The following is a 26304-nucleotide window of genomic DNA, read 5'->3' on the forward strand; positions in this document are numbered from 1 at the left end:
TTCTTTTTTAGAAAAGCTTGCATCTTTTTGCTCATTTTATCCAGGAGCCCCAGGGCACAATGTTCCCATCTCATCCCATCTCCTGTTTGAGAAGCATCACCCCCACTAGCAAGTATGCCTTTCAAATACAGATGTTGATAAGGAACGTGTATGGGAACAAGTGGATTCAGGATTGACTTCCTTGACTTCTCTTGAAGATTTGGTCACAGACTCCAATCTCTTTGCTGGATAAAGTAACAGAGGGTCCTGTGGCACCTTAAAGACTAACAGAAGTATTGGGAGCATAAGCTTTCGTGGGTAAGAACCTCACTTCTTCAGATGCAAGTAATGGAAATCTCCAGAGGCAGGTATAAATCAGTATGGAGATAACGAGGTTAGTTCAGTCAGGGAGGGTGAGGTGCTCTGCTAGCAGTTGAGGTGTGAACACCAAGGGAGGAGAAACTGCTTCTGTAGTTGGATAGCCATTCGCAGTCTTTGTTTAATCCTGATCTGATGGTGTCAAATTTGCAAATGAACTGGAGCTCAGCAGTTTCTCTTTGGAGTCTGGTCCTGAAGTTTTTTTGCTGTAAGATGGCTACCTTTACATCTGCTATTGTGTGGCCAGGGAGGTTGAAGTGTTCTCCTACAGGTTTTTGTATATTGCCATTCCTGATATCTGACTTGCGTCTATTTATCCTCTTGCGTAGTGACTGTCCAGTTTGGCCAATGTACATAGCAGAGGGGCATTGCTGGCATATGATGGCATATATAACATTGGTGGACGTGGAGGTGAATGAACCGGTGACGTTGTAGCTGATCTGGTTAGGTCCTGTGATGGTGTTGCTGGTGTAGATATGTGGGCAGAGTTGGCATTGAGGTTTGTTCCATGGGTTGGTTCCTGAGTTAGAGTTGTTATGGTGCGGTGCGTGGTTGCTGGTGAGAATATGCTTAAGGTTGGCAGGTTGTCTGTGGGCGAAGACTGGCCTGCCTCCCAAGGTCTGTGAAAGTGAGGGATCATTGTCCAGGATGGGTTGTAGATCACTGACGATCACTTGCATCTGAAGAAGTGAGGTTCTTACCCACGAAAGCTTATGCTCCCAATACTTCTGTTAGTTTTTAAGTTGCCACAGGACACTGTTACTTTTTACAGATTCAGACTAACACGGCTACCCCTCTGATATCTTTGCTGGATGAATCTCTGGCTGATGGGCTCAGGATTCTCTGGTGAGTATGGCTAAGGCATTGAAACATGGAGATAGCGTTCTGCCTCAAGGACACTGGTTTTCAAGGGCCTCTGATTGTCTCTGCCTGTGGTTGATGGGGTAGATTCTACCAGGTGCCACAGTGAGAATTCATGCTTCCAGTAGGCAATTCTGTGCTGTGTGGTTCTGTGCTCAGCTTGCGAATATCCCATGTGTGCACGTGCACAAGCCATGTCTTCTGAGAACAGGTTACTGGTTTTACTTGTTCTTTTTTGTCCAAGTGGTAGGCAAATCTGTCTCAGTTGAAACAGCTGATAAATGTGAATGACTTTGTTGAGAAATGGGAATCTGAAGGTAAGGTATAAAAGAGACAATTTCACAAAGCTTTACCCGCACCCAAGAAAATATTCCTAGAATGTTGTTCCTGGAAATTTTCATAGTAGTTGTCCTTGCATATATCTCATTTTTTCCTACCACGTGTTGGCTGCAGCATCCCCATTGTGTCACACTGAAAAGTAAGTTTTGTCTTCCTTGCTGTCGGTCTAATCGGTCGTCCAGCCTGCAGACTGTGTTCGGCGGTCAAACACTCATGACAGTAAATCCCTGTGCTTCTTGTTAGGCATGCTTTAATATACAGTCTTTGGGAAAATACCAAGCTAGTTCACCTCCATCATCTGCTAGTGTTTCTTAATTTTTGGTCATCGCATCCTGTGCATTAGGATAATTACTGTCTTTTTGATTGCAACATTATAAACTCAATATCATTAACTAATTATTAGGAAGTGTTGTTTGTATGTACAAAGCATTATCTTCATTAAGATTATCTCAGGCATGTAGAATATTCTTAAAAATTCACGTTTAAAAACAGCTTTACTTGTGTTCGGCTTTTCAAAATTGTTGCCTGATATGATCTCTGTTTCGCAGAAATGTTAATTGTTGCCTTGCTTTATCCTCCCTTTTGCTTAGGATCATAACCACAGTATTCTCCTATTTTAAAATCGTTTATTATCCAAGCAATTTTTTCAAATTTGTTTGTCAGCCTGACATCCATTGTGATTTACCCTTCACAGAATACTATTGATTGATCAATTTAAGGTCAGATGATCTGGGAGGAAAAGGGGGTTACATTTTAAAAAAAGAGAGGGATTTTTTTTTTTTTTTTTACCCCTTTCCCCTTCTTCCTTTCACAAACTCTTCATAAAAATTCCTCTTTGCTCAAACTCTTCTTAAAAATTCCCTGTTGGGCAGAGCATAAGCCTGAAGAACTTCATCCCAAAAGGCAGTTTTCGGGGAAAAGTTATGAAAATGGATGTATCAATATAGGGATAGCAGTTGCTGCCAAATGACTGCTAATATAATCTCACCTAACGGCAAAATGTTCCATGTATGGAAGTTTGCCCATCTGTGAATGTACCCTTTGGATGGCAGTGCACAGCAGTTACCTACAGATCTGTCTGTAAACATAAGGGCAGTCCTCTGTGTTATCTCTGAGTCTGAGGCAGATTTCAGTCGCGTGGAGCTGACTGACTTCTCTGTCCTCCTGGCAGCTGCAGCCTTTCCCAGTCTGAGACGGCTCACCATTCATCCATCATGTCACCAGCAAGTTCCATTGATGGGAGCCTTGTTGGACAGATGGGCGTCTTGCGTGGGCCTGTATCTCTGCTTTAAAAACTCTGTCCTGGAGTCTTTCTAGTCTACATATGAGCATTTTTGGCATCCTGCGGAACACATTCTTCAATCATGTATTACTTTGTGTCTTTCTCTTGTTCCTTTTAAGAAAAGACCATTGACAGTTACTTTCCCTTAAACTCGCAGCCAGTGGGCTGGTCCTTTTTGGAAAACAATATTCTCCAGAACAATCCGGATCCTATGTTAAGTGAACACGTCATAGGTAGATGGGAGTTTCAACACCAGGGGAAAAACGAGGAGTGTCTCCTCCCCTAGATATACAATAAAGTTTGTGTTTGTGTTTCCATTCTAAAGGCACTTTCAGAAGGATAAAAATTGTAACTTGCCATTCCAGAGCCCACCCTCAAACTTTTCTTACCAAATTAAAGATTGCATTAGCAGTTTGTAAATACCAGATGCACTAACATGTGTCTCTTACCTGTGATGGATACTTGCATGTTTTGAAACTCAAAACCAAAATTTGGGTGGCAGTTGGCTTAAACATTGCTGGTATCTGGTGAAGGAAATTAACAGGAAAAAAGAAGTAAGTGGCTATTGGTCATATGAAGCGAAGTGATTACTTTTCTCCAGGCTTTTTAATACCCCTGGTCTGTGGCCGAAGAGTGTTAACTAGTGAGATGTGGTTTCAATTTCTTTTTAGCCCATGAAAGCTTATGCCCAAATAAATTTGTTAGTCTCTAAGGTGCCACAAGTACTCCTCGTTCTTTTAGGATAAATATGTATTTTATATCCCTGCATAAGGTTTTTCAAAGGAAATTAAATATTAAATGAATGTAAGTACTTAAAGGACTATTTATATAATGTTAAGTTAATGACACCAACTAAGAAAAGCCAGGAAATTCAAGCAGTTTTTTTTTTTAAGTTTAATAAATAGAATGTGTTTTCCACTATTTTGTTTATTATGGCTGGTATAGATGTACTTGTAAAATTTGGGCTTATTTTGACTTTGTTTTGCAGATGTGCACAATAAGTGAACATATATCTGTTCTTCATTGTGGCCTGGAGAAATATTACATGACATTTGTTGCTGGGGTATTTTGACATTCAGTCAAATTTGTTTCCTTCAGTTAAAACTTGTACTTGAAGTTTGGATAAGAATTGACAGCAAAAGACTAAAGCAAATTGATGATGGAAGACGTACCAAAGTAACCCCCCGCCCCTCGCTTTGTTTCCTATAGTGAAGGACGCTGAGAGTGGTTGTGCACAAGGTGCTAAGCAAGAAGATGTCTCCAAGGTGAACAATCCAAGGCTTCTTCAGGAGAAGTTTCTTCAAAGGACAGCAAAGGTAACGTCTCATCGGAATAACAATCTATCTTTCATGTCAGAAGGGCTTGAACAGCATTATGCTCTGCAATAGCCCTGCCTTTGGCCTCCCTTCAATCTTCTGCTAGTGCTCATTGAATCCGATTCCCCGGTGTAGGAATATTTTCTTCACAGTCTGATAAAGGCTTGAGTACCGTGCCATTTTTGCCAGTTACCCTGGTTTAAAATGCACGTGTTCATTATACAACATGACTTAGCAACATTCAAAGAGGGTTTGGACGTTTATATGGATGCCAAGAATAGTGAGAGCTCTCATAATTAACGATAACAGTTTTGGAAGGGATATTAAACTTCAAGTTTAAGGTGCTCTCTAACTATTAAGAGACAGGATGAGATCTATGTGAGGTCAGGTTATCCCACACCTACTGCAGGGGTTTCAGAAACATCTGGTTCTGGCTATTGCCAGAGACAGGGTGCTGGACTAGATTGTCCTCTGATCTTAGCCAGTATGGTGATTCCTACGTTCCAGATTTCACTAGGAGGTGAAGCTTCAGCCCTTCTAAAAGGATTGCTCTTAATAAACCCAGACAATTAGCGATAATATTTCTGCTTGTATCCAGTGATTTATATGGGTCTACAAAAAATATACCCTGGATGAACGCATTTGTGGAAAGTGACATTTAATGGGATGCAATTTATTTTATTATCTAAGCCTTTTTGTATAAAGCCCTAACTCTGGAGAAGCACAGGAAAAACATTTCTGCCAAACTCCCCACCAGTGTGCCCTTTCCTCTCCCGTAGTTAGCATTGGCTCCACAGAGGCACTGGTTTTGGACTGGTGAGTATACAAGTGGAAGATTTTACAGAAGTGACTTGTGCATTTTGGCTAATGTACGGCTGCTGCTTGTCTGGTTTTGTTCAGTAATTAAGAAAAGTGCCTTAAAGAGCGAACACTTGGGAGACACACAGTTCCACCATCGCCATGAGCAAGATGGCAAGTTTTGTTTGGCTCAGGAAATCACTTTGTAAATGGCCACTGTTTTAAAAACAAAAAAAGGGGGCGGGGGCTCTCCTTTCACCATTATTCTGTTACAGGAAATGAAAGTTTCTCTGATGGTGATAATTGTAGAAATCCTGTGATTGTTCTAGGTGGTCTGTATCTTGGAGAGGAAGCATTCCAGAGCAGCTACAGGCTTCATCAAACTGCTGGCAGACAAAAGCAGTGAACTCTTCAAGAAGTGCGCCATGTTCTCACCTGTGGACCACCGAGTGCCTAGAGCCTATGTGTCTTTGGCAGACTGTCCTCCGGACTTCATGAGCCGGCCTGAGGACTACTCCAGTACGCTCTTCATCTGTCGGATTGTGGATTGGAGGGAAGACAGCAACTTTGCAATAGGGTACGTGGTTATTAGCAGATCTGGAGAAAAAAGAGGTTTCTCTTCTGGACCCCTAATTGGACTTTATTTGGATATGTGCTACAAGCGCATTAGAGACACAAGACAAATATCTTGCTGCTAGTATTCTACAGAGTGGCCCCCTGCCTTGTCTCAGGATAGATGCATGCTGGTTAAACATTATGGCTCTTGGCTATATAAACTTCTGGCTTCCTCTGGGTGCTGCCAGATAAGTAACTAATCTCTGCAATGTGCTAGGGCCCTCACAATGCAAGTGTAGAATAGAGGTTATCTGTCTCAAGGAGCTTGCATTCTGAGCAGTGGAACCAACTGTAGCTAAGGAGAGAAACAGACCGGCTTAACTATTATGCTAGCTGGCTTTCCATGCTATGTGCTCCTCTTCTCCCCCCGCCCTTTTCATCAGAAGATTTCAGTCTGCGTCTTCATTTTATTCCTGCTTCTCGTTATCGTGAAGGATGCTCTCTTCAGCAGTGCAGGGGGAATTCTTGAGGCTCCGTTAATGTTTTCTTTCATTGGGCGATCAGTGCTTCTCTTATCTGTCCTTTTGATGTGCAGTATTGTGCATCCTGATTTGGCTACTTCAGTAGTTTCCAAGATGTAAAGGGTGTTGTCAGGAAACCGAACTGAAGAAACTTTCCATGATTGTCTTGGTACAGAGTGGTTTCCTCTGGGACTCTGCTATGACTTCAGTAAGAGCCCTGGGGAGCCGGTCGTGTAAAATCTTGATGATTGATCTCAACTTTCACAAAATACATTTGTTTAAACACTGAAATAGAATGAAACCTTTGAGAGGCCCCCAAAGGGCCTGGTAGTTTTCTGGCTTTTACTAAATGTGGCTGCATGACCCTGCCAAATTAATAGAGAGGGACCGTGGAGGAGGCTGAGATTTTATTTTTGGTTAGGATAGGTCTTTGTGGTTAGCAGGTGACAACAACTCATCATGTACTTGACTTTGTGCACTTTCCCGATGTACCTGTTAGGCCAGGGGACAAAATTAAGAGTCTATGATTTGTTCTCAACTCCAGCCTGGGCTCTGTTGTCTCAAGGAATATCACTTTGTCTCTCTTGTGTCTGTTTCTCTATCGGTAACATGGGGGTAGCCATCTTTTTGTAAAATGTTTTGAGATCTTTGAATGAAGATCACTTAATAAATGGACAATATTTAAAAATCATTATTGAGAGAATAGAAGGGGGCGGGAAATATGGTATTCTACTTGTTTTTCCCTTTTGGCTAAAACTGGATCCATAGTGATGTTTTGACCTTAATTCTTATAAAGAAAAAGGAAAATTAGTCCATTAGCTGTGACCGTCTCTTGAAGATTTTCTTGGTGCCTCATGGACTCTCTCCAGAGAGTAATGGCATAGGTCTTGCAGATTCAAGCAAACAAGTGTCAGAACAATATCGTCGTTAGCTAAATATGGCCCTCTTGCATTCAATTCTTGCTCAATTATTAATCTATAACATTATGCTTGTGTGTGCAGGTTGGCACAGTACTGTGCTCAATGATAGAACATGAGAATTGCAATGGGTGACCAGACTCTTAACATAAAATTCCTTCTACCTATTGTAGACTGTGATCAAAAGATTCATGTTTTTATTTCGAAGTTAAAGTGCCTCCAAAGTCACCTCTATTAAAAATTATAGGGAACCTTATAAGAAGACCTGATAAGGACTGCTAAGGGTCTGTGTTAGAGGGGACCTAGACTGAAGAGGAACCAGTAGGTCTTGTCTATACATTCTGCACCCACCTGCCTGACGGGAAAACAGTCTTAGAGGATCTGCAAATCTCTCTCTCCTCCCCTGAATGCTGTGGAATCTACAAGTAACTTTCTGTAGATGTTGCCAAACTCCGATCGGTACAACACTCTCCTTTAGCTCATCCTGCATTTATCCCCAAATGAGCTTAAACAAAAAAAAAATAATGGCCACTACACGTTGGGAAGTATAGTTGAGATATTTCTGAAATGCACCATCCTTCATGAGCAACATCAAGGTTCCCAAAATGTTCTCTTTCTTCATGAGCAGCAAAGAGTCCTGTGGCTTTCTTCATGGTGACTGTGTGTGTCATTGGACCCATAAAATGATGGGTGAGCTAGGGGACTTGGCAGAGGACATTGTGAGCTGCTGCTCAACACTCCAAGTTCAAATGCCACCTCGAGATTTGTTGCTACACATTGTGGGGAAAACCTGGCAGCATCCTGGAGGTGAAAGTTTGGGGAGGGGGTTCATTTTTGTGACTCTTGAGTGCCACCTGGTGGTCAAAGGTGAGATTCTGTCTCCTTGGAAGAAGGCCGCATTGTCATGCTGGAAGTGTGGAGTTTTTGTTTTGTTTGGAACAGGTGGAGGGAGAGAGAAAAAAAAGAAGGAAGGAGAGACTATGATAAAATGGATACAGATACATACGGAGATGGTGATATCCAGGGGATGCACAGGTAGGGTGACCAGACAGCAAGTGTGAAAAATCGGGACGGGGGTGGGAGGTAATAGGAGCCTATATAAGAAAAAGACCCAAAAATCGGGACTGTCCCTATAAAATCGGGACATCTGGTCACCCTTTGCACAGGGATACCCACAGCTCTGCTCTGGTACATACCTTTCCCATAGAGTAGTATTTGGAGTGATATCACTGGAGTGAAATGGCATTTAATTTTCTCCACGTCAAGCAGTGGTTAAAACAAACCAGCCTCTAAGCCAACCTTTCCCTTTCCAGACAGATGAGAGACAAGTGTCAGATACAGGTATATTCTAGGGTTCTTGTGATCCAAGCCAGTACCTGTAATGTTGGCAATGAACCTTCTCCACGGTCTGTGATCTGTCACTTTCTCACTGCTGCTGTCTGTTCCTTAGAGACTGGCCAAGTGAACTCCTATCTCCCAGCCCCCGTATGGTGCTGGGTGAGTCTATTAAACAATAGCAAAGTAAAATGTTAAAGCAGTGGCTCCATCTACATTAGCTTTTAGACACAATGACAGATGGGCCCACATGACGGTATAATTCAGGTATGCAGTGTTGTTGTGACTGTGTCGGTCCCAGGATATTCTCTGTATAATTCAGGGTCTTAAATGTTTGTCCAAGTGACAATAGTTGTCATGGAATTTCAAATAAAATGTAACCTTGCAGTCTGCCCTTTCACTTCTTGTAGGGCCAGTTTAGTGTTTTGAGTTCCTGGAGTCTCTTTTATTTCTTTCAAATCCAAATGTATTTCGATTGAAGGGAAAAGACCAGATTGCCGTAGGCAGCCCAATGCCGGCAGCAAGATGAAATGCAACAGTGTTTGCCTGCTCGTTCTTCCTATTCGTGCAGGATTAAGCAGACCGATGATGTCACAATTAGAGTTACAGAGCAGAGGAGGCTCAGGCCATGTCTACACTAGCAAGCCTACAACAGCATGGCTGTACCGATGCAGCGGCGCCGCTGTAGGATGGCTTGCGTAGCCGCTCTACACCGACGGGTGAGACCGCTCCCTTCGACAGAATGAAATGACCTCTGCAAGCGGCAGGGGGTACGTCAGTGGGAGACGCTCTCCTGCCGACATAGCGCTGTGCACATTACCACTTATGTCGCTCAGAGGGGTGGGTTTTTTTCACTCCCCTGAGCAACATACGTTTTCCCGATGTAAGTGGTAGTGTAGACATGGCCCCAGGTAGAGGGTCATAGGAATTTCCAACGATGGGAGAAGTTTGATAAACTAAGGCTATGGCCAGGTTCCAAAATGTCTCCAATAACAGCAAAACCCAAGATGTGGCCATGTGTTATGGTGATTGAGTACTGTAGTCCATAGAGCCATGCGATAGTCTGAACAGTCTCGCCAAGTCATCTGAAGTGGACAAACCAAAGCTTTTGAAATAGTCTGTCCTGTACTGGCCAAGTTCTTTAGTTTTGGTCATTGTGATTCAGGAGAGTAATAGAGGAAGATCTGTGCACACAGACCATCATTTCAACCCTTTATCCCTTTCCTCAGTTTAGGCTGAGAGGCCAGAGAGATGCCAGTCTGTGGTAGGACAGGTGGGACGCTAGAGCAAATGTGATGCCTTGACTTTGTCAGGATGAATAAGTAGAAAATGGAAAGTTTTGATTTGAGTTTTTTTTAGTAACCAGGTGGTTAAGGAAGAAAAGTTACATATGGATGGCAGGTGATGTTATTTGAGCCAATATTGCCAAGCCCATTAAACCTAAGCACCTTCTAAGGGTTGTGTGGAACACTACTCAACAATACAAGATTGACTTTAAGCGATCACTAAAAAATCATACCTTGAATCACCTTTCTTTCATGACACAATTCAGTGTTCAGTGACTGAGCCTTGCAGCATGTAATCAAAACATTTTGCACTTTGTATGATCTTCTTAGACTTTCAAGTGAGGGAGGTCTATATTTTTGAAAGGAGATATCCAGAGACCACCTAGATGCTGCAGGAAGTGGTGCTTATGATTTGGTTGGGAGCCCCCTTTATACTGTGGCCAAGTGCAAGGGGTGCTGGCCAGTAGATCTAAGATGGATAATTACAATTTCCTGTCTAAATTTCTACTGCAGTTTCAGCTGAGTACGTCATTCTTCCATTCTCTTTCCTAGCTGTTGTGAAGTTCCTTGTAGCACATTTCAGAAATGCAAACAACAATCTCTTGAGTGTATTTGTATATCAGTTTGTAAAGCCCTTTATTTTACCTGAAAGGATCCCAGGACGTAAGATTGTTATGAATGAGACTCTCCTCTAGATCAGGATTAAATATGGTTCTTAAAGGCAAGTGGAAGTGATTCACCATCATTTGCGCCTTTTCAAATCTGACTGAGACTGCTTGTAAACACGGATGTTTTGGAGAAATACTTTTTGGACGTGCTGACGTTTTGCTGCACTCTCCCCAAAACGGTCAAATGCAAGATTCCCTTTCCCTGTTTTCCATGACAGGATATTACCCCTGTCCCTAACGTCAATGGAAGGGTATTAGCTCTCCGGAGAGCTGTAATGCCCAGCCATTGACGACACAGAAAGGAAATGTTAAGTCACTAACAGTTTAAAAATGTTGACGTTGACATTTTTTGAAATGTCTGGAGGTCCAGCTTAGCTGCGAGTACCCAAGAGTTGGGCAGTAAATGTTTGGCTGAAGCTGATTCATGTGACCGCTGTCATTTATAAGCTCTTGAGCTATTCTTGCTGTTCCTGATGGCAATGCAGCCCCTGGAGTGAATTACAGTGTGGTTTTTGCTCCAGGGCTTTCTATTATCCTATATGCGTTAACCTTGATCTGTTGGATTTTGCTCTGATGCAAGTCATCCTGTCTGTGTGACTGCAATATGGCCCCAATTAAAATCAGCTGTGAACTTTTTATTTCAGGGTGCTTAAGAAATGTTCCCTGGAAGATAGTAAATCACATGTTAATTACTGTTAAGGATAGGAGTCCTGTATCAAACCCCTAAGTATTCAAAATTCCATTTGATCCTTACGGATCATAATCTAATTTCAGTAAACTACGCAAGAGGACATGGGCTACAGAGCCTGAGCAGGAAGGCATGACATGAAAAGGTGGTTTCTTGTGACTTGAAAAACATACCAAAGTAGACACTAGAGGCCTGATTTTTCCACAAGTGTTGAACACTTGCAGCTTCCACTAGAATCAATGGGAGCAGCAGGTGTTCAGCTCCTTTGAAAATTAAGTACTGAACCATGATGGCAGTGGAGGAAGCGGAAAAGGGTTATACTTCAACACCCCTCCCCCATTTTCCCTCTCCTCTTTAATCCCTCCTTGGCCAGAAGGATGTTGTTTGAAAGACAAGACACTTCCTCCTTCCCCCTTACAGGGCTTAGTGCAGGGAACAAGGAGTCAAACCCAGGATCCAAACTTTAATTGCCTGTGTGACAGCGCACTTTGCAGCCCCTAAACCTGGGGTGACCAGACATCCCAATATTAGGGGCTTTGTCTTACATAGGACCCTATTATTCCCCCTCCCCATTCCGATTTTTCACACTTATCTGGTCATCCTAAGTAAACCTGTAGGTTCACCAGTCCAAATCTCCCTGTACTACTACAAAACACTGGGCATAAATGATAATTTCTATGTTGTATAGTTGCTGCCGCAAGAAAGAAAGAAAATTGTATCTTGTTTAGTTAAGTTAAAATAACATTAAGGATCAGACTGAGACAAACATGTTGAAGTTGAGAAGTAAGGCTGGATGCCAAATGCATGTGTGTCTTCAATACAGCTTATACATAAAACTGAATCAATGAAGGCCAATATCTTTTATCGCTGCTTTATTCGTCCAGAGAATATGAACTCTACAACTTAATGCAGAACAAAGTGCACAGTCCTTTGTAGCATACTACATAATCTGAAAGATTTATTATACAGCCCTCCTTAGTGCGAAAAAGAGATAACATTACCTACCCCTTATAAAGATGTACCATGCAAATGGAGTCTATTATATAAGTTTATGGCACAGTTGAAACACTGGGAACATTCTGCATATTCAAATTACAGGTACACAATTTTTTGCCTGTATTAGGAAAGTAATTAATGCCTGTTTCGCTCATTAAAATTAAAGCAGAAGGATCAGTATCATGGCAACTTTTCATACATTGCAGAAACCTTGCTTACAGAGGTTGCATTCCCTGGCATTATTGTGTCTACCCAATCTTGTCAATCTTATTCTGATTACCATCTACATGTATGTAAATTAATTTCCTTGGGCCAGGGTTCTAGACTCATGGACTTTAAGGCTAGAAGGGACCATCATGATCATCTAGTCTGACGTGCACATTGCAGCCCACAGAACCTCACCCACCCACTCCTGTAACAGACCCCTAACCTCTGGCTGTGTTACTGAAGTCCTCAAATCATGTTTTAAAAACTCTGAGCTACAGAGAATCCACTATTTACACTAGTTTAAACCTACTATGATCATGGGGTCAGTACAAATCTGGATACAATAGGGAAGAGGCCCTTCTCTTCTTTTCATTTTTCCACCTAACTCTTTTACTCTCCATTAGAAACTTTCACTAGTGACACCTCTAATTCCACAGTTTGAGCTTTTCACTTTTATATATGATCAACTTTCTGGTGTGGAGAGGGGAGGAGAGGTGATTGGTGTATTGTATAGGGGAAGCTTGCTAACTAACTCCAACCCAAGTAGCCATCACTGACTGTAATATAATTAAATCCATGTCAACTTGTCCCACTGTTCTTCTGCATAACCGATTTTTTTAAAGATTTTTCTTAACAAACAAAAATGAGAGAAAAATAATTTAAAATGTAAAACAATGCAATCAAGTAGTTTTATTTGATGATAGACGAACAGTGTGACAGTGGGTCTATGCAGAGAACCTGGACAATCTTGTCTCCTTTGCCTGTAAAGTGCCATTTGCCCTAATGGTGGTGTATTAAAACAAATAAAAATACAAACCTCACCTTATCCACAGAGCAGTGTAGGATATGTGAAGGACAGTGTCTAGGACTGTGTCACATTTCTAGTCAGATAGGGAGAGTGTTGCTTTGTCACTTCACTAATGTGGAGTCCCAGTTAGTTTCTGTGCCATTTTCAGCTAAATCCTTGTGTAAACGAAATATGATGAAGGCCAGAGGCTTAGGAAATACGTTCTGTGAGATGTGCACTGGAGCTGAGGGAAGATTTCTGGCGGCAGGATAGACAAATGTATGTAGAGCTCCTCATCAACACTGTGTCACACAGTGTTGCCTTCATCTGTGACTCCCGTCCAGAACTTCAGCCCCTTTCCAGCAGTAGGAGAGTCCAAAGGCTTATGATCGCCAGAGGAGGAGAGCTAGATCGCTGAGTGTCCTCAGGCCTTGAAAGAGTCTGGAAGATGGTTTGAAATAGGTGCATAAATGCTATTCTTGTAAGACAGAAAAGAGGGTATTTGGGCATGTTAACTCCTCTGTCTATGGAGGCCATCAATTTTATTCCTTTTCCATAGCGATTAGATGGCTCTATGAATTTGCTCCATTTCGAAGTTCCGAAGTGGTTCAGGGAGTGAAGGGCAGCCTTTAAAGGGGCGGAATCTGTTTGTGTTTCTGATTGCAGCAATCTGTTGGTAGAATTGTGGCAACACTGAAGAGGACCCTGTGCGACCTTCAGCTGAATTCACTTTTCCATACCAGGCCTTCAATCGCAGAGCATGTTCACCACGAAATAATAGTGGATCCAGTGGCTCTTAAGTGACAGAAATCTTGTAACTTAAAGTCCTTGTGCAATGCATAGGCATGTTAGCACTCTGGACTGCCCGCAAGTTTTAGTTCTCAGAGAGTTCTTAGTCTTTTGGCCTTTTAGGGACTGAATAGCCGTGTGTGCTCAGCTCTTTGAGAGTGTGGTTTAAGTAGAGCTATCGGAGACCAGGCTGGGAACCCTTGATATGAACAGGTCTAGGGCAGTGAGATCACACCTCCTTTCTTTATGGCTAGGCGAGGGGGTGATCCCAACGTTTTTCTGTTGTTGTATGGGGCATTGTGTGAAAGAGGTTGAGAACCATTGATCCATAGAACTGAAGCAATGGGGTGGCGGGACTTGAGCGGGCTCACGCTTTGGTCCCTGCTCCTGGGGTCATGTAGTAATTTTTGTTGTCAGAAGGGGGTCGCGGTGCAGTGAAGTTGGAGACCCCCTGATATAAATGGTGTCCTTAAATGAGATGCACAAAATGTCAGTAGCATGGAGTCTGACTAGTGTTTTACATCTTCCCCAGCATACATAAGGCATGGGATTGCCCTACTCCCTTCCCAGTCTTCCACCACAAGTCAGGAAGGTGGATTAAATGGGTGAAAATATATCTGTTCTTGATGGCTCAGTCATGGATGCTGCAGCAGGCCTCTCCAGGGATAGCAGCCGATCGAGAGTTCTAGGTACATAACTAAATAAAAGTACCCTTTCTTTCTGCTTCCATTCTCTAGGCAAATGGCCAAAAGTCTTGGGCAGGCTGGTGAAATTGAGCCTGAAACAGAAGGGATCCTGACGGAGTACGGTGTGGATTTCTCTGACTTCTCCCGAGACGTTCTGGAATGCCTTCCCCAGAGCCTGCCCTGGGTCATCCCACCCGCAGAGTTGGCCAACAGGAGAGATTTAAGGTAACCGCAAACTCTCTCTGGTCTCAAGGTTGTTCTTGTGTTGGTGTGATTTTTCGCTTCACAGGTGTTGTCTCATCACACCATTCAAAGGCCCTGCCTTCCTGTGTTAGCTTGGCAAGCAGCCCTGCTCTTCAAAAAGAAAGCAAACGGCCAGTGTTTTGGGGAAGCATTTGGTATAGCAAAGGGTATTTTCGTCAAAAGAACTATTGAAGACAACATTAATACCTAGATAAAGAATTGAATGCCTGGCATCTAATTGGAGAGCTTTCTTTTTTGTCTGGAATGCTTTAAATACTTTAGTGATCGTTTTTGTAACAAGAACAGGAGTACTTGTGGCACCTTAGAGACTAATAAATTTGTTAGTCTCTAAGGTGCCACAAGTACTCCTGTTCTTTTTGCGGATACAGACTAACACGGCTGCTACTCTGAAACCAGTTTTTGTAACGTTTCTCTATTAATGCATGGGATTTATTTATTTTATTTTAGACTCACAAAAGTTCCCAGTGCTTATTTTTTTCAGGTCTGACAATAATTCTAGGTTCTATGTAAAGATGTTTCTGGTATATGAATTCTCACTGAACCGCTGGTAATGTACCTACAACTGTCTTGGGTTTTCTGATTTGTTACACTGAAGCTCAGTGACGCTCAGAGACAGTCCCCTGTGTTGCCTGGGTTGTTTGGTTGTGGCTTTTTTCGATGTTTTGAAGCGTTGGCAGTTCGCATTTTAGGGACATGGTGCGCACTGTCTGATGGTGCTTCCCTGCTGATTGTTACTAAGGTAAATGTTGGCATGGTTTTGATTCCTAAAGGCAGAGGTTTCCGTTGTCTGTGTTGGTGTAAAGGCATGCGTGCATTTGTACCCACAGCAAGTTCCATTCCCTCTTAGCATACTTACGTAGTTCCCATTAAGGGTAACAGATTGTGTCCAGGGGAGGATAGACACCAGCATTAAGTATCTGTATCTGGAGTCCAGAGTTGAAAGGCCAGTACACCACACATATCCAAGTCTTTGGGCTGGGATGGAGGTGGAAAAAGGAAGATGATTTAGCAGTTGGAAAAGGAGACCAGGGCCAAGTTTGGGTCCTTTTCCTGATTCTGTCACTGATTTACTGTGTGGCCTTTGGCAAGTCACTACGTCGCTGTGGGTTGCAGCCTGCGTAAAATGGGGATACTGTCGACCCCACAGCAGCATTGCGAGGCTTAAATTATGTCTATAAAGTTCTCTGTATCCTTGGATGTAGGTAATTATGTATTTTGTAATGATAACTGTTAAGATCAGAACTACCAAAGATTTCTCTCCCGGCTTTGCAGCTGTGCTGTACGTAAGATTGAATGGTTTCCTCTTAAGCCTGGTTCTCCACTCCAGTGGAGCAAAAGCTGCCATAGTCTGTTGAAATCAGTGGAACAACATTGGTATAAAAATGGAGTAACTCAGTGGAGAATCAGGTTCCTTATTTGCTAGTGTCAGACGTCAGATATTAGATTTCAGATTTGGAATGACTGAAAACACAATGGTACAAGATGTCACTCCCCCACAGGCATTAGGCTACAGGGTGGATGTCACTCGAGTGTTCTTATTTTGGGGCTCTTGGCTACACGTCAGCGAAGGGGGAGCAGTCTTCCTCTAATTTCTTCTGCCCTAGCAGTAATGCTGTTGCAGGCAGATGAGGAACTTGACTTGTCTCAGATTACACAGTCATTCTTGGAAACAAATTCCAAATGCGTTTCTTGGTTTTGTTACTGATTTTTTACAGTAAGAATTCTCAAGGCAATCGGCACCCCATAACGGTTTTGCAGCTTGGCCATTTAAATCCTTCTCTCTGATTAAACCGGCTGTCTCTTCGTAGAGATGGTGAACCCTGCAAAGTAACTTTCCTTCTGTTTGCTCAAATATAACCCTGCTGTCAAAGCTTCCAAAATAATTACTTATGTTAGTCCTGTATTAATACTTTCAATGTTAATTACCATATTGCTACTTATTAGTCTCCTAAACACACCTGAAGCTAGTATGAAGTTTCTGTGCCTGGATATGAAAGGTAAATTACATGTGAATCTTTCTATTAGCTTGCTTTTTGATAGCCTGAAAGTGGGAGTTTGCCAGCTCCAAAAGAAAATGATTTTTTATTAACAAAAATAACGTGGGGCCTACCTAATTGGAATCCACTCCTCTTTCTCCTACATTCCACTTCCCTGCCATCAAAAACTGCTCACACCATTCAGTGATAGGTCTGGGTGTCTTCTCCTCTGGGGGCATGACCCATTGCCCCTTGAGACAGGTGCTGGCAAAGGGGGTAGTCGTAAGACTTTTAACCTTCCATCTTGGTGTTTTTGACTAGCTTTTGGTACTCTCTTGGCAGCCAGTATGTTGTATATTGTCAGCACAGTACAATGCTTGACCTGCACATGCGCAAATTAGGCACCGACAAATATATATGCAGAATTGCATACATTTGAACTTGAGTATCTGTATGCACATATTGTAACTATGTATGTTAGTAGTTGCTCGGTCTTGTTTCTTTACTACATAGAGAGTGATTTTCACTGAAGCTACGGTGTTATTTACAATATCGTAAGTCTGTACTGTACTGTCAGTCTTCATCTATGCTACAGAAAGAGCCATCTTAACTGAAATGCTTTTAAATAAGATTCATGCTAAAACGTAACCAGTGTAAACATGGTATCATCTTACACTTTATATTTTAGAGCTTGTTCTAAATCCCCGCCTGTTCTATAATACTTTTTTGTCAATGCTATCTGTAAACCAGTTGTGTGGGCTCTTGGTCATCCTTGTTAGCATGAATCAGATAAAAAACCATGTTAGCAATACTAGTTTTAGCCTCTAGTAGTGCTTGCTATTGCCACTCATTCCGTTAGTGTAGAAGACGGTCTCAGTTACTTGACTATTGCTTGGATTCCTCTATTGTCTGATGGCCGAGTGGTTGACAGGGCACTTCTCTTTGGGTTTCCATGACTGAGACTCTTGTGAAGTATTGTGCATTATAATATTTCCCCTAGTTCTGAAGGTAACTTTCTGACAAGGTGAAACTGGGATACATAAGAGACTCTCCTGCTCGAAACATGTCTTTTTGGGCTATACTAATGTAGAAAAACAGTCTCTTCAAAACCATGAGTTATGTTTGTTAATACGTCTTTGGAGTACTTAGCTGGAGGAATGATTACTTAGCTAAAAGGAATCTCACACAAAGGAAAGATCGTGAACATGGCTTTGGGTCAAAATAAAGCAATGGGTCATACTAATCCATAGAGGATGTTAACACTGATCAGTGTAAAGCAATGATTTTACTAGCCTATGCTATCTTGTAAATATATTTCCCCAGCTTCCTGAAAGTTTCATCTTTACAAAAGGTGTACTGTTACCATGTTTAGGGACTTGCTTTACTGAACTATCCTATATCTTTCATGTAGTCACTTCAAGGAGATCAGTTTTTTCCTCCGTCCAAATATTTATCAAAAAAGTTTTAAAAAATATTTTAATAGTACATAATATGCAAAATCCTTAGACAGTTACAAAATTTCCCGCTTTTATAGGTTAAATTCCCATCTCTGCTACTAAGTCACTATAGTATTCTGGGCAACCTCTTGATCTCTCTCTATTTCATTTTATTCACTTGTAAAATGAGACAAATATTTCATAGGTGCTGTAACTAATGGTTTTCAAAGGACATTGAGGTCCTATAATGAAAAGTGCTAGATGATGATGAAGTGTTATCATTGTGTACTGACAACTGCCATTTCAACAGAGAGCTTGGATTTTATGGTATTTGACCAGTATAGTTTATGAAACGTGTGTTCCAGAATCTGTAAACACAATTAGGATCAGAATTCCTTTTTCTCCCCTTCTCTCTCTCTCTCTCTCTCTCTCTCTCTCTCTCTCTGATTGACTGGAACTAAATTAGAAACGAGGAATGCTTGGTTTGCTATTTAAAAGAAATGTTGAGACTGGAAGAGTGGTGTGGCAGAGGCAAATTCTGAAATGACATACTTCTAGCCATTTTCTGGTCTTCTCCATTGCTTCAGCCTGTAAATTTCATTTCCTTGTTTGCTTTATGCTGAGTGTTTCACCTGTGTAGTACAGAACATCACTAGTGAAAAGAAGAGGGTCAGAGCAAACAAGGAAATTCAAATTTCAGAGGTGGATGTAGCAGTGAGGGGAGTAGAGGAGGAAACCCTTTGAAGAGGTTTAGCCAAAAATCTAAGAAACCTAAAAGTTATTTCTAAGGCTTGTTCCAAATGTTTCTAATTTCATTCATATCTTTTTGTTTCTTTTACTGCTAAACTGGGACAAGAAACCAAAGCCAGGAAAGTCCGATCATAGTGGGAAACAAAAACCTAAATATTGGAGAGAGAAAAAAGGCCGTTCTTTGCAGAGCAATTCTGCCTTTTGCATGTCTCCCATTGTTAGTGTTACTGTGGAAAATGTATAACGTCACTCTTTTGGAAAGCTCTAACCCTCGTTGAACTAGAGATGGTTTATATAGTCTAACATGGAAGAACTTGAGGATATCTATTTCTTTACCATTCGCCTAATAACGAGTGAGTCCAGTGACCTCCGCTGGACCATTACAAATGCGAAACTTGGCTCTCAAAATTGCTTGCTCTAAATTTTCCAGTTGCTTTCTCTTTTTTTCCATTTGATGTCATCCTGCCAACTAGTGATTTTATTATTATAAACAGGACATTGTATTCACTTTTAAGAAGAAATATGAAGCTGGAGGTAAAATTACAAACTGCAGTTTCTCAGCTGCCAAAATAGAAAACAATGAGCTAAAAATACGGAGCAGAGAAAGAAACACTGAAATATCTGCAGGATGAATCGTCTGAAGAGCAAAAATTTTCATTTTCCACCCCAACTAACTCTCTAATGTTGTCTTGTAAGCAAAATTGCAGCACCGATGCGAATACTGAATATTGAGGGCACTGCAAAGAAACAACCTGAGGAGCCAATGCACAGAAGTGAGAGACTGTTCAAGTTGTCGTTGAACAATTAATGATCATTCTGTTTCCCTATGAGCAGAGTTAATGAAATGTTGTTCTTACAAATGAAAAGCCCCAACAATATGACAGAGCCGTAGATTCATAGATTCTGAACACAGGCCATAGAACTTCCCAAGAATAATTCCTAGCACATATAGAGTTAATATTTTGAGATATTTCAAGGCGTGATATCTGTTGACCACAAGTTGTGAGGTCCTCAGAGGTACTACATAGCTACCTACAGTTACTAAGGTTTTGCAGAGTAAATAGTAACTTTAATTGCCCCTTAACAACTGTTGCATCCGTCCTTTCTTTGATAGGAGAAGTAGAAAAAGAGGAGGTGCTCTCCCTTGTCTTTATGTTCTATTCTGAACAGGGAGGCTCTGTTCTTAGCACTGTTTGTAATTGGAAACCACCGGCAACAGAACAGTTCCTACATTGCAATTCTGCCCACTATTTGTGTCGTGTTTGAGGAATGGTGCAGATAGTAATAAGGATTAGCAGTGTTTATATTAAAGACTTAATATCAGACTCTTAACTGTGCATGCCCAAGTAGATTGTTGGTTGATAAAATTAGAACTGATGGTAAAAATGGCAGCATTCTGCTCCCAGCAAAGTGCTTGGTGAGTAGGAAGGAGAGTAGACTGAGACAGTTGGCTCTTCTGGGCAGGTGGAAGACTTGAAAGAGTATAAATCAGATAAAACATTATTCAACAATTTTCCCTGGAGATTTTCCACTACAGAAAGCTTGGGTTAAGTATAATTAGAGCAAGACTTATCCTACTGTAATAGAATATGTAAAAATGCCCGGGTTTCTTAAGGAACCTGACAAATGGCGTGTTTAATAAATGTGTAAACGTTGCTGCAAATCTGAGTCTGTCATCCTGAGATACTGTGGAAAGACACCCAGGACTAGATTATGTTTCCTTACTCATGTGAGCAGCAGCTTATTTTGCATGTATCCCCACTGAAATCAGGAGGATGATTTGAGGAGCACAAAGTATTACTCAGTGGTGATCTCAGTCTAGCGCATAGCTAGCAAGGCCACTTGCAAAAGCCACTGTATCTACTCTAGGTTGTTCTTGACTGGCACCATGCTATCTCTCCTACTGCGTTGGGCCGGGGAACCATTCCCTTCCTGAACCAATGCGAATAAACCAGTATTAGAAGATACACCTGATGGAGCTGAATAAATAAACTTTTAGTGATGCACAGGTGTGTGTTCTTATCCCAGTGATGTGGTTAAGCTAATTAGCTGACTTCGTCAGAGCTTGTTCCCTGTATATGTTGCTTTTTTTCCTAACCTACGCTTGCACTGAAAAAAACCCAGTAGGATGGTAGCTTAATTTCTTACTAAATGACATGCAGTGGTTGCTATCACATGTTGCAAGCTGGGGTTGGCATATCGTGCTAGAAATGCGGGGGCTGAGGGGGGTGTTGAACGGAGGCAACATGAGCTATTGGGAGCACAGCTGTACAAGCACACTATTGCATGGAAATTGGTGGATTGTAGGGTTATTTCCCATCAGTGGCCTCTGGTAGCCTAAAGAACAAATCAAAGCTCATTGAGTGGGGAATGTTTTGCCTGAGCGGCTTGTCATCACACTGAACTTTGACCTTATGCATGTTGCATTGTTCCTGTACAGCTGAGTATTTTCTGTAAAAAATAATGTAGGGGGCATGGAATCCAGTCAGCTCGAGTCTATTTGGGAACAGGTCCGTTCTTGTCAGACTTCCAATGGTAGATAGTGAGGCTTCGATGGGAGTTTTAGAGGGAGAAAAACCAGCACTCTAAGGCCACGGTTCTCAACCCTGGGTGTCTAAGGTTATGCTGCTAATTCTGTATTTAGATAGGTAATTAAAGTGGCCTGATGTTCAAAGGAGCTGAGTACCTGTATCTCCCATTGACTTCAGAGGCATGAGTTCGTGCTTTGTCCCTCTGAAAACCAGGCCATTTTTGGTGACATATCTAAATACGGGTTGAGGAGTTCAGGCATCCAGCCTTGAAAGTGTTGGCTGAAATTGGCATCTGTCACCACTATAGAGAAAACAATTTCTTCACAATTCTTGATCAGATGTTGCATTATTTCCCTTTTCATAATGACAGGTTAACCAAAAGCATGACAAACTGTTTGTTACACGGAACCATTTTTTCATTGAAGTCTCATTCTGGTACCCTGGGTATGGAGCCTCCCTTGGAGGATGCACACAAATGTTGAACTTTTGGAGCAATGAGCAAGGGCCAATGCAGATCCCAACATCTGGGTTGGGAGTTTATAAGGACCCACAACCCCACACCACACTCAGTGCATTTCCGCTGCTAAGGCAGAGAGACCAGTACTCTCTTTATGTCCCCTCTTTACTCCTGCCTTTGTTGGCTGGTCTTTGTTTTGTTGTATAACTTTAGGTTCTATCTCGTGGCACAGGCTGCCATAGAGCAGTTCTGTGGGCCACGTCCCAGATGCTGATGGAATCGCTAGAATATAATCTGGTGGAATAGCCTCCTCTTGCCTTTTGCCCCAATTCTGGTTCTCAGTTTAGTTGCTTGAGGTTTGTTCAGTTTACTGTGCAGAAGAAAAGTCCTAGGTGTCCTCTCCGATGTAGCTGGGATACCTGATTTCTCAAACTGCTTCTTGATGGTTGATTCCTATTCCTTGAGTTCTTATGTCCACAGTCATATAAAAGAAAACCCAAGCCACAATATGGAGGGTGTGAAGACATTTTGGTTCTGTATGACTTTAAGGACTACCCTTAAAATTCCACCACACCTCCATACCATAGTGATACAGAAAAGTTAGATGTAGTTCGAACATGTGAGTAACAAAAATAACCAGGGGGCTGAAGGGATTGACTTACAGGGAAAACCTAGCTGTTAAATATGTATTAACAAAGAGGCCAGTGGCTTGAATGATGCTTAATGGCTAACAAATATATGAATCGCTATGGTGGGATAAGAATTATTTAGGTTGGTAGAAAGAGATATTACTAGGACAACTGGGCTAAAACTAAGGGTATGTCCAGACTACCTGCCATATCGGCGGGTAGCGATCAATTTATCGGGGATCGATATATCGCATCTCGTTAAGACGTGATATATCGATCCCCAAACGCGCTCCCCATCGACTCCGGAACTCCACCGGAGCAAGTGGCGGTAGCGGAGTCAACGGGGGAGCTGCGGCCCTCGATCCCGCGCCGTGAGGATGGGAGGTAAGTCGGAATAAGATATGTCGACTTCAGCTACGGTATTCCCGTATCTCACATCTCCGCCCTCCCCAGTGTAGACCAGGCCTTAGAGAGGAAATCTTTTCTGTTGTTCATCCTAAATTAGACTGCATCATAGACTCCCACAGGCATGTTGGAAACCCCATTGCTTAAGATGTTTAAAACTCTAGACTGGACAAAGTACTTGCATACATACTGCAGAGAACAGTCCAGCACTGGCCCATGGGAGATGGAGGACCTAATGTCTTTTCCGTTTTTAGCTTCTATGATTAAAGAAGTGTACATGATGAAAGCGTGTTTTCAATTAAACTCCTGCTCTCATTCTTGCATGGGATAAAAGTGGGGCAGAAAGTTCCATGTGCTTGAGGCACAATGATAGCATAACTTGTAGAAATTTAAATAATGATCTCTTCTATATGCCATGGCTTTTTAAATGGTTTACATCAGACCAGAGAACTTTGCTCATCTTACGCTGAAGCCATAAGTAAATAGCTGAAATCGGTCCTGGTTCGGCAAATCAAGGAGCACTGTTCAATGAAAATTAAAATGTGTATTACTGCTGTTGTGTAATGCATCAGGATCACTGTAAGCAGGGCTTTGGAGCTGTGCTCCGGCTCCGCTTCAGCTCCAGGCAAAAACCTGCAGCTCCACTGCTCCGGAGCTGCTCCACACTCCCGCTCCGGGCTCCGCTCCAAAGCCCTGACTGTAAGCCTTCCTTTTTGACTTGAATCAGCTGAGGCAAGGCTTTAGCTAAAAAATAAACATGAAAAATTTTAAAGACCTGAACTGGGTTGACATATTAAGATGGGACTTCTGATGTTTGTGTACCTGTGGGAGTGGATTCTTGGGAGCTTGTGCCATGGGTGGATTCGGGTAATGCAATCTTTCTTTTTACTCCCAATTAGTTTATAATTAGTTCATTTTGCGGTGTTCATTTAACTGTACAAAGAAAAAATTATAGAGTTACTTTTGCAAGCGTGTGTCTTTTCCAAAGTATCTTAAGGTGCCTTCAGAGGCTCATTTGAGATGCTTCTGTTGCATGCTTCTCCTGTGAAAATATTCCTTTTAAGAGCCTGTCTTGTAAACAGTTGTCCCAGATTTTTAACTAAAATCTACCCATACTTAGAATGATAAATGTAGAAGCGCACTGCAACTGAAACAGCGGATATCTTTGGGAGTGAGGTGGTGAAATTCTAAAGAGGTTCAGACAATGACCATTGTCTGAAATTCCTTTTTGAAAGAGAGTACTTTATCTATACCCGTTTGAGCGATGAATGTCTATAGGAATGGGTCCTGTGCTTATTGGTATTTTATAAGAAACCTACGTAGGCACTGTATTCTAGTTGGGTTGACTTGTGACTGAAAAATGAGATTCATTTTGGTGGTTGCCATAACAATCAGACGGTTGCGTGAAAAAATGTTTGTAGCTTTCACTGGAGTGAGTTGACAACACTGGGATACCTCGTCCCAAATTAAAATGACTGTTTCCAGACCTGAAAAATGTCTGCTTAACTTTTTCCAAGACACAGCTTGGCAGACTCCTACAGATGACCCTGAAGATCTGCAAGATTCTAAAAATGTCTTTACCACTTAATTTTAAAATGTCAGCCTTGAGTTCAAGTTAATAGGGATAAACCAGGATGCTGAAGTGAATTCCACCAGCACCAATCTATTGCACGTATTCACAAAGTCAAGAGAGCAAGACAGTCTAAAGAGGAAGAATGTAAATGTGATGCAAGAGTCTAGACATGCAGTCACTCTATTGTACATGTCTCAGTGTTGACATATTAAAGTTTAAACAAGGCCTACAAAATCTGAACTTCAATAAACAAAATGATGCTCATTACCCTCTCACCTCCAACAGCCAACTGCAGTGACACAAGTCTTGTATTTTCTGAAATCCATAGCGCTTCTGCAGAAGTTTCACATAGGTGCTTCAAGGCCTGTTGAAGAAAGGAGGTTAGTATGGTTGTGTGACCTGTAGACCCAAAGCATAGGTGCTCCCTCGATTTGTTAGCCTCTGGTATGCCTTTGGATGTAGCCACGTAACTGCATCTGAATCTCTACTCTTTGAACAGTGTGTGTATTTGAAACCTGCAGTTGTGAATTCCATCCATCTTTCTGATGGATAGGCACATACTGAAGCTCCTAATAAATTCCTTGTTTCATTTTACAACCAGTTGGGGGCGGGAATTTTTCCTAAAACAGGCAGAAAGTATTACTGAAGACAGTGTAATAGACTTTGTATCAAGAATACTAGCTTTGGGGCAAAGCCCAGGGAATTATCAAGTAACTTAAATGACTTGCCTGGAGGAACCTGAATTCAAGCATATGGTCTAGAAGGGGCTTAATGCCTGGGGGCTTGTATCAAGCTTCTCCATTGCTTCCTTCAACTACTATCAGCCTTATGTAATAATGGTGCGGAAGCTGCTAAGCTGACTGTTAGTTTGTTCTGTCAGTTTTGCTTACTTGCAGCTCCATTCTCTCCATTGTCTGGCTCCAGTAGTTACTAGGTTAACAAAGTCCCAGTTTCCTTTAAGTTTCTAAGACTCCTGTAAATTGTTAGCTCATCTGCTTAGGAGTAGAACTTCTTGGTTCCTTTCGGGCTTTCTAATGCTCTCCCAGGTACATGCAGTTCTCTAAAGCGTAACCTAGCAATGGCCATTTCTAGGCCTTAATGTATTAAAGAAATGACAGAGACTCACTGCCTCCACCTGGCTGGCTCATCCAACCACACTGTAGATCGAGGACATGGTTCCTTTGTTTTTAGAAGGGCTTGCATGGCAGCCCTTTAACATTTAGTTCAACTGAAATATGCAGCATGTACAAACTGTCACTTCTCTACTTCAGGAGCATTAAGTTACTCGTACTGAAAATCTCATTGGGAACACCCAAACTTTGCCCAACCATAGTCCCCATTAGCAGTTTGCCAGGAGCCACACCTTTAATGCCTGTGGAGGCCAGAGGTTACAACATGCAATGCTTCCTTTCGGTCTAAGCATTCTTCCACTTGCATGAAGATGGAGCATTGACTCCTAGGACTGGTAATCGCCATGGTTCACAGATGTTTCTATTTAATGGTTGATAACTTTAACAGATCTGTTGAACTCTGAATGTTTTAGCTGAGCGAAAAGCTAATTTGATTATGATGTATTGTACCTGATCTTTCAACCTCAAATATACAATAAAAAGAATGATTTCTCCTTTGAAACTTGCAGACCCTGTTGTATGGATACACTTGTTTGGTTAAAAAAAACCATCCAGAACCAAAACTGTTTTTGTTCTGTGGTCTTTGAATGTTTTAATTACCAGGATAACACCAACTGACCAATAATGTGCTAATCTTACCTCGAGTACTTCATTAGCCTGTTTTTCTAGCTCCTATTAAAAGAAAAATATTAAAAGTAAAAAGACTGACTGCTCTGATTTAATTAGTCTTTTTGAACTATGCCGTCTGAAACTGCACTTAATTAG

General features: G+C 41.8%; 1 protein-coding gene across 12 annotated transcripts in view; it reads left to right on the forward strand.

The window, feature by feature from the left end:
• Positions 1 to 26304, forward strand: part of DIS3L2 (DIS3 like 3'-5' exoribonuclease 2) — a 270679-nt gene that overhangs the window by 102401 nt on the left and 141974 nt on the right. For all 12 annotated transcript variants that reach the window (XM_008173711.4, XM_065557595.1, XM_024110278.3 and 9 more), the window contains 3 exons: positions 4049 to 4155; positions 5283 to 5530; positions 14440 to 14613. In XM_008173711.4, the coding sequence (XP_008171933.1) occupies positions 4049 to 4155; positions 5283 to 5530; positions 14440 to 14613 (529 nt within the window). The remainder of the gene's footprint in view (positions 1 to 4048; positions 4156 to 5282; positions 5531 to 14439; positions 14614 to 26304) is intronic.

The sequence above is a fragment of the Chrysemys picta genome, chromosome 9 (genome assembly GCF_011386835.1).
Source record: "Chrysemys picta bellii isolate R12L10 chromosome 9, ASM1138683v2, whole genome shotgun sequence".
NCBI classification, from domain to species: Eukaryota; Metazoa; Chordata; order Testudines; family Emydidae; genus Chrysemys; species Chrysemys picta.